Source organism: Perognathus longimembris, chromosome 7 (assembly GCF_023159225.1).
Source record: "Perognathus longimembris pacificus isolate PPM17 chromosome 7, ASM2315922v1, whole genome shotgun sequence".
NCBI classification, from domain to species: Eukaryota; Metazoa; Chordata; class Mammalia; order Rodentia; family Heteromyidae; genus Perognathus; species Perognathus longimembris.
The window spans coordinates 27,541,216-27,553,464 of NC_063167.1; the positions used below are offsets into that span (position 1 = coordinate 27,541,216).

At 37.6% G+C, this 12,249-nt stretch overlaps 1 protein-coding gene across 6 annotated transcripts in view; it reads right to left on the bottom strand.

Moving 5' to 3' along the window:
- The window catches only part of Foxj3 (forkhead box J3), a 91,683-nt gene that overhangs the window by 55,623 nt on the left and 23,811 nt on the right, over window positions 1-12,249 (bottom strand). For 4 of the 6 annotated variants that reach the window (XM_048351030.1, XM_048351028.1, XM_048351029.1 and 1 more), the window contains 2 exons: window positions 7,856-8,180; window positions 2,441-2,515 (listed from right to left, as the gene is read on the bottom strand). In XM_048351030.1, the coding sequence (XP_048206987.1) occupies window positions 2,441-2,515; window positions 7,856-8,180 (400 nt within the window). Of the gene's footprint in view, window positions 1-2,440; window positions 2,516-7,855; window positions 8,294-11,345; window positions 11,395-12,249 lie in introns of those variants that run through there. The other 2 variants (XM_048351032.1, XM_048351031.1) reach the window with 2 other exon arrangements.

Here is a 12,249-nt window from a genome sequence, read left to right on the forward strand (position 1 = left end):
GAATTTCAGGCACTTTCTTGCCTGGGCTGACTTTGAGCGGTAATCCTCAGTTATCAGCCTCCTGAGTAGCAAACCAGCATGAGGCACCAGCACCTGGCATTGCACAAGGTTTTTAAATTGCCCGCCAACTGGCTAAAATATATAGCACATAATATATAGTCAGGCATTCTTGCTGCGTGCTTTGAATTTTAATATTTGTAACTCATTAAAAGTTAAATCAGCTGGATGCCAGGGGTTCATGCCTATAATCCTACTCAGAAGTCTAAGATCTGAGGATCAAAGCCAATCCGGGCAGAAAAAAATCTATAGACTCTTATCTCCAATTAAGCACCAAAAAAGCTTAAAGTGAAGCTATGACTCAAGTGGTAATGTAAGCCTTGAGCAAAAAAGCTCAGGGACAGTGCCTAGGCCCTGAGTTCAAGCCCCAGGACCCAAACCAAAAAAATAATAATAAAATAAAAAATTTTAAATCAAAATTAAATGTTTACAAAAGCTAAAATATAATTAGTACCTTCACAAGTTTCAAATAAAATTTCTAAAGTCAAAGTATTCCTCAATCTACCATAAGAAAATTACAAAGAAAAGTATATAACAAATTCTAGCTTAGTTTTAGTAAGTCTGCTTCAAAAGAAAGATAATTTTCATTGCCATGTACTACTCACAAAGTTATAGAGGTGTGAACAAGGATAAAAATGAAAGATTATTATAGTAATATAGCAATCTTTTGGAGAACCACTTGATAAGGTAGATCCCAAAAAACACTACAGAACATTTACTACTTACGAGTGTCTGCTTTAAAGTAGAAATTAGTAACTGTTGCAACCTCAAGAAGCTAAAGGTCTAGTGGAAGATACAGATTCACCATTCCAAGGGGTCCTCCTTAGTGCCAGCAGCCACTGTGCAAGCATCAGGGGCTAAGTATACATGATTCCTACATCTGGGTTTGTTGTTTTTATTGAGGGGGGGCGGTTCTTAAATTGGTTGTGGGGCTTGAACTCTGGGTCTGGGCGCTGTGCCTGGACTTTTTTGCTCAAGGATAGTACTCTACCACTTTGAACCACAGCTCCTCTTTCAGTTTCTAGTGGTTAATTGGAGATAAGAGTTTCATGGGCTTTCTTGCCAAGGCTGACTTCAAACCACAGTCCTCAGATCCCAGCCTCCTGAGTAGCTAGGATTACAGACATGAGCCACCAACACCCGGCTTTTCATGTATTTAGATTTTAACCTAAGAGCAGTGGGAAGAATGAAACAAAGTCAAACAGAAACTGTATGGTAAATTAACATTTTTGAAAGATCGATGACTACTACGTGATAATCACTGTAAATTAGAGAAAGCAAGCCCAAAAATAAAGAAATAAGGCAAGACAATGACAAATAACAGGAAAGCAAAACAAACTGATAAACTTGAGGGAAAACAAAAGTTCCAGAGAAGTAATGTTACTTATCAATCTTAAAAGACAAGCAATAGGCCTTTAAGACCACATGAAAGACATGTTTAGGCAACTTCAAGAGGTTCCCACAGAGTAAGTTTTGAATGAAGAAAATCTTGATTCAAATGACAGATTAAGGAAATGACTATAAAGGATATTTTATAACATAGTAAGCAAGCATCCCCAAGACATCAAGGAATACATTTAAGCAGGGTGCTTATATAATTAAGACCTAAAATTCTTCTAGAGACATTAGCCTAAATAAGTCTAACCATTAAAACAAGAATATATATTGTCAATTGGTACTATGTCTGAAAGTCTTAATCTAGTAATTTATGCAAACAACCAAATATAGTCCAAATAGATATGGTCTGAGCTTCTGAAACCAAACAAATTGCTAGAGGCATGGCTCAAGCAACAGAATTACCTGCTAGAAGGCATGAAACCCTGAGTTCCAATTGGAGTACAAAAAACCCCAACTATACCAACTTAAAGCCACCCTATGTTTGACAAGGCTACTAACATGAAAGGAGGGGAGGGACGGCAGGGTTTAAAAAGAGAAATCCTTATAGATTAAAAACTTTAAAATGTAATAGAAGTAGGAGATAGTCAGAAAAAAAAAATACCAGCTAAGAAAACAGGGTAATAACACAAACACTTCAAGATCAGAATTTTTTACTTGCTAATTATTACAATGTATAGTAAGTGGTTAATAGATTATAGTTCCTAACAAGCAGTTCAAACATCAAATTAAATTCAATACACAAAACTTTAAAAAAGCAACCAAAGAGTAGAATAGGAAAAACAAACAACTGAGGACTATCTTTAGCTGGTTTTCTCTTGCTTAAAGTAAAGCTCTCACCAACTGGCTGGTCCTTAAAGCACACCAACTAAACCAGGGTGAAATGAGGCAGAAGAGTACTTGCTACACCACAGAGGTTCCTGATCAATAGTTCAAACATGACAAAACATACAGAAGAATCCAACTTCTTTTGACAAAATAATCATACCTTTCCAGGGTCATCCTTGGATCGAGGCACTTTAAGGAAACATTTGTTCAGTGACAGATTATGTCGAATAGAATTCTGAAATTAAAGAAGAAAAGCCATTGTATGAATGGAATAAAGTAAAAAAAAAAAAAAAACAATGTTGAGAATAGAATCAGAAACCTAAATGTTTCTATGCACTAGAATATAACAGCATATGGAATAAACTTTTTGAATGATGTTCAAATTAAACCTGATTTTCCAATTATGCATGCTGAAATGGGAAGAAGTTATTAGGCAAGACAATTTCTAGTGAATTCCACAATAATGTAGTATTTAAGACCCTTTATTGATGCAGGAAGATACCTGATATAATGTTAAATATTAAAGGACAAATATAAAACTATACACAGATTATGGCTTTCATTTATTTGTAGAAACAAAAAAGAACACAAAATGTAAATTAGTTTAGGTGATGACTTTCTTTTTTAAACTCTGGATCTGGGTACTGTCCCTGAGCTCCTTTTGTTCAAGGCTAGCATTTACCACTTGAGCCACAGCACCACTTCCTGCCTTTTCTTTGATTTAATTATAGATAAGAGTCTCACTGCCTTTTCTGCTTGGGTTGGCTTCAAACTGCAATCCTTAGATATCAACCTCCTGAGTAGACGGGGATTATAGGCATGAGCCACGGGCACCCAGCTGCCTATTTTATTCTTTTTGCTTTCTTGCAAGGTCTAAACAGCTTATAGATCATATTTAACCGCTTTTTAGTCAATTTTTTTAAATGTTAAGGGCTGTGTGTGTGCACACACATACATACATGTATACACACATACATATATATTTATATCAATCAATAGGAGAGCACTTATTAGCATGCTCTTGAGATCCTGGGTTCAAGCTAAACTAAGACCAATTAAGTGTACACAGATGTGTACCTGGACAAAACACTATCATTAAAAAACAATATATGTATTGTAGAATATATAATACATATACAATACATATATAATTATATATCATATATAATTATATTTCACACATATAATTCAAACCCCAGAAAGAAAATGGGGCAGAGGGAAAACTTCAAACATTAACAAACAAGAAACTTCCAAAAATAACAGAAGATACCACCCTACATACTAACCATAGTAAATTAAAAATCTACCACTCAAAGATTGAAGTTATGAAAGTGCTTGCTTTACTTCCTCAGCAAAGTCCCCCCCACCAAAAAAATCTACATTCCATATGCATTATACTCAAAAATGACAAAAGCCAAAATATCACCTTAAAAGTAGCCAGAAAAGAAACAAAGAAAGATTATAAGATTGTGTATGGAAGAATAAAGAATTACAGTGGGTGTCTTCAAAAACAAAAAGGTGATATTTTAAGCTATTCAAACGGGGGAGGGGTGAAAGTCAACTATATATGCAGTGGAAATACTTCTCAAAAAGGAAGAAAGTCAGGAGTGCTGTCACCCCAGCACTGAGTCCAGACTAGGGGGAAAAAACTATAAAGACTTCCAGGTAAAAGCTTAAAGAATTCATTTCCTTTAGTGTTAACTAGCTAACAACATTTTTAAGAAAGTTCATTAGGCTGAAGAGTACCAGAAATTGTAAAAATGAATTATTTTCTTTCTTTCTTAGTTTCTTTCCTTGAAAGACTATCTAAAGGAAATGCAATTTTTTATTATAGGGTTTATGAAATACATAAAAGTAAAATGTGACAACAGCACAAAGGATTGAGCAAAGGAACTGGAAGAGTAATTTATAAAGGTCTTACACAATACACAAAGTAGCTTAATATTATATAAAAGTAAAATGTAGCAAGTTAAAGTTGCAATGTATGGAATGTTTGTGTTGCCTCAAAATTCTTGTGTTGGTAGCCAGGCGCCAGTGGCTCACCCCTGTACTCCTAGCTATTCAGGAGGCTGAGATCTGAGGATAGCAATTTAAAGTCAGCCTGGCCAAGAAAGTCAGTGAGACTCTTATCTCTAACCACTGGAAAACTGGAAGTGGAGCTGTAGCTCTAAGTGGTAGAGCGCTAGCTAGCCTTGAGCAGAAAAGCTCAAGGACAGTGCCCAGGCTTTAAATTCAAGACCCATGACTGACAAAAAACACAAATTCTTGGGTTGAAACTTAATTCCAATGAAAAGGATTATTAGTGCAAACAATAAAAAACTATTTGGTGGGCTGGGAATATGGCCTACTGGTAGAATGTTTGCCTTGTATACATGAAACCTTGGGTTCAACTCCTCAGCACCACATAAACAGAAAAAGCCAGAAGTGGCACTGTGGCTCAAGAAGTAGAGTGCTAGCCTTGAGCAAAAAGAAGCCAGGGACAGTGCTCAGGCCCCAGGACTAGCAAAAAAAAAAACAAAACAAAAAAAAAACCCTACTTGGTGCCAGGCTCATGCCTGTAATCCTAGCTACTCAAGAGGCTTAGATCTGAGGATGGAGGTTCAAATCCAGCCCAGGCAGGAAAGTCTGTAAGACTCTTATCTCCAATTAACCATCAGAAAGCTGGAAGTGGTGCTATGGCTAAGTGGTAGAGCCCTAGCCTTGAGCTAAAGAGCACAGGAACAGTGCCCAGGCCCAGAGTTCAAGCCCCATGACCGAAAAAATAAGATAGACAAGACAGACAGGCAGATAGGTAGATTAGATAGATTAGATAGATATCTGCAGACTGGCTTTGTTGCTCTTGGGTAGATTTATAATTCATTGGTAGCTGAGGTCAGACAGGTTAATGAGCAACATAATCAAACTTTATGTTGTTTTTAAAAGTTGGACAAAGTTCACTATACATTATATATTCATAGGATCTCCATGTTCTAGATTATCCCAACTATACTTGGAATACCTGTAACTTTTTTCTTTTTTGCCAGTCCTGGCACTTGAACTCAGGGCCTGAGCACTGTTCCTGGCTTTTTTTTTGCACAAGGATAGCACTCTACCACTTGAGCCACAGCGCCTCTTCTGGCTTTTTTCTATATATATGTGGTGCTGAGGAATCAAACCCTGGGCTTCATGTATATGAGGCGAGCATTTTACCACCAAGCCATATTCCCAGCCCCCTATAACTGTTTCTTAAAAATTATTTTAAATATTCCTCTAAATCGTACTCTTCTTCAAAATATAGCTCAATTACCGCTCTCCTCAATAGCTTTCTAGTGATTTTCCCTTCCTTTTACTCTGACAGTACTTGCCTGGTATACTGACTCGCATTAATCCCAAAAGTAGCCTCTTATATTCCCCACCAACTCTATACTCTTCATACTTTTAAATAGCTATTTTTCTTTTTTTTTTTTTTTTTTGGCCAGTCCTGGGCCTTGGACTCAGGGCCTGAGCACTGTCCCTGGCTTCCTTTTTGCTCAAGGCTAGCACTCTGCCACTTGAACCACAGTGCCACTTCTGGCCGTTTTCTGTATATGTGGTGCTGGGGAATCGAACCCAGGGCCTCATGTATATGAGGCAAGCTCTCTCGCCACTAGGCCATATCCCCAGCCCTATTTTTCTTTATTGTGCTAATCTGCTTATTTTCAGACCACACTGAAGAGTGGAGAGGTCTCGTTAGTTCTGGGGATCATTCCAGGACCATGTGGCTGCACACAGAGGATGAAGAGGTTAGGACAGGCATTTATGAGCTCGTACACTCTGGTGAGTCTCCTGTCCACCCCCAGGACCTTCAGATCCGTTCTACACTGATTCTGGCTCAGGATGCTCTATGGTGTGCCAGGTGCTAGACTGACAACAGCTGTACCAGGTCTACAGGGGTCTTTCCTGCCTGAGGGGAACCACAAGGAGATCTCTTCCTGGGTCAGATGTCTACCAGAGCTGCCCTCAATTATACCAATGATTCTCCACTGAGGCAACTAGCCAGGAGGTGAAGCCATTTTGGTGGTCAAAGCAGGGGTGGGGGATGAGGTATTACTATTATCAAGTGGGCAACGGCCAGGGATGATGCTTGGACATCCTACCAGAACAACCCACCCCAATGAAGAATTCTCCAGCTCACAGTCATAGTACTGCATATTCTTAATCTTAATACGTCACATACATAGTGACTATGCTTATGACTTAAGCATAGTAGATGTGCCCAGTTACTTTAGGACTACAGCAAGTAAGTTAGCAAGATGCCCTTGAACTCCATATGGTGCCAAAAAGAAAAAAAAATGTGAAAGAAATAAAAGAACGGGGTCAAGCTGTAAGAGCCCTCAACAGCCAAAGTTGAAACAATTTGGATGCTGAAGAAATCATAAAAAATAAATATTCCAAGCACATACTATTACAAATAAATTACTGAATAAAGGAATACTGAAAAATGCAGATTAATAATTGTTGAGGGAAGAGAGGAAAAAAAGAAAAAGCACCATTAAAGAAGTTATTAACAATGAATGCTAAAACTGATAGGACAATGTTTAAGACGCACCCGGATACTTGGATATGTTCAAAGTACCTACCCAAAATATTTTTTTTTTATTTATTTATTTATTTATTTTTTTTGCCAGCCCTAGGGCTTGGTCTCAGGTCCTGAGCACTGTCCCTGGCTTCTTTTTGCTCAAGGCTAGCACTCTGCCACTTGAGCCACAGCGCCACTTCTGGCCATTTTCTGTATATGTGGTGCTGGGGAATCGAACCCAGGGCCTCATGTATATGAGGCAGGCACTCTTGCCACTAGGCCATATCCCCAGCCCCCCCAAAATATTTATTATTTACGAAGTGACAAATAGTAACTTTTGAGAAAAGAAACATGGCAGATATCACATTAACCAAAGAATCATGATTGTTCTGACATCATGTACCCTCTAATATGCAGGACGTCTCAAAATCAAGACAAAAAGACAAAAATGACTGGAGATTACTCTGTGCAATACAGGATTCTGGGTTGGATCCTGGAACACAGAAGGTCACTGTGGGGAAAATGATGAAGTCTGAATAAAAAACAGAATTTACTTAGTAATTAACAGGATTAATTGGTCACCAGTATTGTACTAACATGAGCTCCTAGGTTTTGATCTTAACGGTCCCCTACACACTTTTTGGTGTTACTGGGGATGAAATCCATAAATCCTAGACAAACATTCTACAATTGAGCTACATCTCCAGCTCTTTTGCTTTTGTTAACTGTGGTGTACTTATATAAAATGTTAACATTAGAGGAAACTGATAAATACATAGAAGGAAATATCCTATACTACTTTTGTATGTCTTGTATAAATCTGAAAGTCTTTGGAAATAAAGTTTAAGTCATTGAAAATGAAGAATATGGTAATACCATACTGTTTTTACCTTACACTATCAATTTACCTGAACTCTATATATTTTAGTAAACTGTACCTTAAATTATATTAACTTCCATAAAGCCTTATTTTCAACTGTAAACACTATTCTCATTGCTTACTCTACCAAAAAAAAATAACTTAAATAAAATACCTACCTTCCAACCACTGCCAGCCTCTCTATAGTAGGGGAAGTTATCACAAATCCACTGGTAAATTTCACTTAAAGTCATTTTCTTTTTGGGTGAGCTATTAATAGCAAACGTAATGAGGCTGGCATAACTGTATGGAGGTTTCCCATCTTTGTGCTGTTGTACTTCTTCCTGGTCCAGAGTTGTATTTGGGTCAAGAAGTGCATTCTTCTTAGAAATTCCTGTTCCATGTGCATTTTGTGTAGCATCAGATTTTTGGATGGCTGCTCTCATGGTAAGCTGTGGTAACCAGTCCATGGACGTTAGGCTGCTCTCCAGTTCAGATGTCATCCTGAAGGTAAATAGACTCCTTAGTCAATATCAAGGAAAGAACCCCTGCTTCTCAAAAGAATCCAATATTCACAAATCTAGGAGTTCCAAAGTGAGGGAAAGCCTGAGTTAAATCTGGAGGAAAAAGATTGAGTTTGTTAATGACCAAACCAAATATTTAAAGGATCAACATTTCCGATCTTTTTTCTTAATTTTTTCCTCTCTAAAATGTAACAAACTTGTTTTTAAGTGTTCAAAATATATAACAACACATACACAGAAATTGCTGTTGATGGCTTTCTAAAAACGGATACCTGCCACTTTAACAAAGTTTAGCATCTTGGTATGAAAACTTAATCTGCAACTTAGCTTACTCATCAAAACATAAGCCCTTAAAACATGAAACTATATGTCTGTACCTTAATTTCATTTACACACATTTTAGAGGAGTTTTACAAAGTACTATCAAAAATAAGATGAAGGTAAAAATGAAAATATTAAGGTGAAGGCAAGAGCTCAGAGAATTGAAAAATACATAAAGAAATTTGCATGCAGGGAAGGAAAAGCTCAGCAGGCAAGAGATAGGAAGAGTAAAGCAGGATTGACAAGAACAGCAGGAAACAAACTAGCTGGGAAAGCTGGCCAGAAAGAGGAATGCAAAGACAAGGACAGTGACTAACCAAAAAAAGGAGGATAAGCAGTACCAGGCAATTATTTTTCATAAACAAGTCAAGGAAGCATCTTACAAAAACTAAGAGTACAATAAATAAGATGAAAAGAAAAGCAACAGTAAAAGCTCAGGCCTAGGCAAATGTCCAGTGAATTATCTTATGTACTTATCTCTAAGGTAAAAAACTTCAGGCCACTCAAAAAAAGAAGATAAAACTTTCCAAGCTAACACATGTTCTAGAAAAGCAAAGATCCTGGTCTAAGAATTGAAAGTGAGAATAAAGAACATAACAGTGAAATTGTTAACTTGAAGGCAGAGAATACAAACCCTTCTACTCAGGAATCAAAGAAGTAGTGGCCTGGTGCTAGTGGCTCATGCCTGTAATCCTAGCCACCCAGGAGGCTGAGATCTGAGGATGGTGGTTTAAAGCCAGCCTGGGCAGGAAAATCGTGAGATTCTTATCTCCAATTAACCACCAGAAATAGAGTTGTGGCCCAAAGTGGGAGAGTGTTAAGCCTTGAGCAGAGCAGCTCAGGAACAATGCCTAGGCCCTGAATTCAAGCCCATCACACACACACACACACGCACACACATACACATGCACGCACATACATACACACGCACGCACGCACGCCAAGGGAGTGGGAGATAGAGGAGGGAGGGTGGAACCCTAATGATCAAGTAGGAAAAATATGAAAGACTTTACTGACATCAAAATAAAGGGGGAAAAGGAACCTGGTATGGTGGCCTATATCTGTAATTCTGGCTACTGGGGAGGCAGAAAGATCAGCAGTCTAGGCCAGCCCAGGTAAAAACAGAGACATTATCTAAAAAATAACTAAATCTGTAAGATGAATGAATGGTTCAAGCCTAGCAAGCATAAGGCCCTATATTCAGCAGTGCTACCAAGAGACCAAAAAATAAAATAAAGAAAGAAAGAAAAAGAATTTAAAGTACCTCAGTCAAAAGAAAACTTCTTGATTGGTATAGGGAATTAGTGGTATAGCAATTTAAAAAGGTGCCTCCTAGTTTTCAAAGACAATCTGTATAATAAATGTCATTGCTTGTAATCATCAGTTCTCTAGAGCAAAATTTTAAGTACAGTATAAAAATATGGCCCAGTTTTAAACTCTCAATGGTGCGGTTTCACTTTGTTCACAATTTATTAAATTTTATATATTCTTGATAGTGACGCAGAAAGTGCATTTGCTGCTACTCAGGTTGTGGCTGCCTGCAGTAGTTTCCCATTAAGCAGGAAAACAAAAGATTACCATTGGATTTGGTCAGTAACTTTAGAAAGAAGCCAATTAGTGAATGGTGATGACAGAAGTCCACTTGTATAAGAGAACAGATGGTGGCAAATTTAAAAACAGCATGGGAGGCTCTGACGAATCTGATTATGGAAATCTGGTTAAGAAATGTCAGGCCCTCATTACCTCACCTCATTCCAAAAGCTTCCTAGCTGACCTCCTGAACACTTGATTTCTCACTATGTCTTCCTCCCTGCTAATCACCTCAAGTCCATGTATACTACAAGAGAAATCTCTCCTGTCATTATTCCAAAAACTTTCAATGTTCCCTTTCTTCATTTGCCTAAGTTTTCTACCCTTTCCCCTTCCAACTCCTCCCAACACACACACAGAGGATAGTGACTATGCTAGTACTCCTGCTGCTACTTAATATCATCCAAGATACAAGTTATATGAAAAGTAACAGCGTTCTTCCCTTATTCTAAGTGACTTCTGTTTTTCCTTTAAAATTCAAACCAAAGAAGGCCCCCTACCACTCAAAGTCTGACCAATCCCCTCCCCTCTTCCCCTCCTCTTATCTCCTAAGATGACATTCTGCTCGTCTAGAAAGGTGTAGTAAATTCCTCTGTCACAGGACAGACACACACACACACACACACACACACTTTCTCTTTATCATGAGACTTTCAGTTCCTTAAAAGAGGGAAATTCTATAACTAAAGTAAGAACTATCTAATGAAGATGTGGGTACATTCCTCTCCAAATGAGTAGCACTTGTTATAAGCCAAAACACTTGTTAGTAGGAAAAAACACCTTTTAAAAGCTAAAATGAACAGGTAAAAGAGAAGATTCAATAAGATAGGAAAAGACATTAAAGAATTAAAGTCCTTTATAAGTTTTTTGGGGGTGGGAGTATGACCCAGAACAGACAGGTAGCTTTACACAAGAGTAGAAACAGTTCTACTAGAACAGCAAAGAAAAATAAGATGAAAGCAAAGATAAAAAGAATGGTACCTATAGGAGAAAGTAAGGCATGGGGAAGAACTTCTGTCTGAAGTTCTTAAATCTCTGATAGGATCTATTTTACTTAAAAGGATCATCAATATATAGCAATTCAAAACTAAATCATGAGGGTGGGGTGCTCTAATACCACTTTATGAAATACTACCTCTAATACAATCCCATATTTGTTTTTGAGCTCCTTTATCACATTGCTTTGGACTCCCTCAGCAACCTCCCTAATCCCCAAGGACTAATAAAGGCTTACTTGGAGAGTTTTCAAGGTCCAACAAGGAAGGGGAATGGCAGAGATAATGTCTTCCTAAATGAGTAGACACCAAGGAAAATAAAAGGAGTAAGACTAGTGAAGGTAATGACATCGTGACCCAAATATTACTAAATCCTCCCACTCCATTCTTGATACTTGGCACTTCATCTACAGACTTGGCAGCAAATGAAAAATTGAGCAACTGAGAACTCAGAAGAAATCTTTGTAATTACCACAGTAGTGATTTTTATAAACTTCTGATCACATTCATCACTAAGGGCCTATATACTACCACTATTATAGCATCTCAGCACCCAAGGCTACTAGATACAGCTATAGCAGTGACCACTGTCATCTTATATCTGGTCTTAACTTGGTTTGCAAGGTTTTGAGCTACAAAAAACCATCCTGGAATTTGAGAGGCAATACTCAGAGAGCTTGGGTTTTCACTTAGCTATAGAAAATAGATGAAACTCAAGGTTGTCTCCCTTGAGAATGATGCACTAAAAATTACAAGAATACATAAAGGTGTTTAAATAGCTAAAGGAGAAGACTGAGCCAAAACAAAAAAAATCTACTATAGAATGACTTTATATTTTGTTACCATATGATAACTATAAAACATTTATTGCTCGTCTCTAGATTTACAGATCTAGATTTACTGAATTTTATTTTGGAAAAAAAGTTAAAAGTACTGAATTCTGAGTCCTGCTTGCAGTTGCCGGGACAAAGCCAGATCAAGTAATTTTGTACGCCTTAAGCCCAAGGGCCAAAGGTTTCCCACTCTGTACATTGAGTGTAATTGTAATTGTTCTGAACAAAGGAAGATATAGACACTTCTGAAGGTTTTTCTTACTTCTTTGGTATATTTATGTTAATGTTTATGTTAAAAGTTTATTCCACT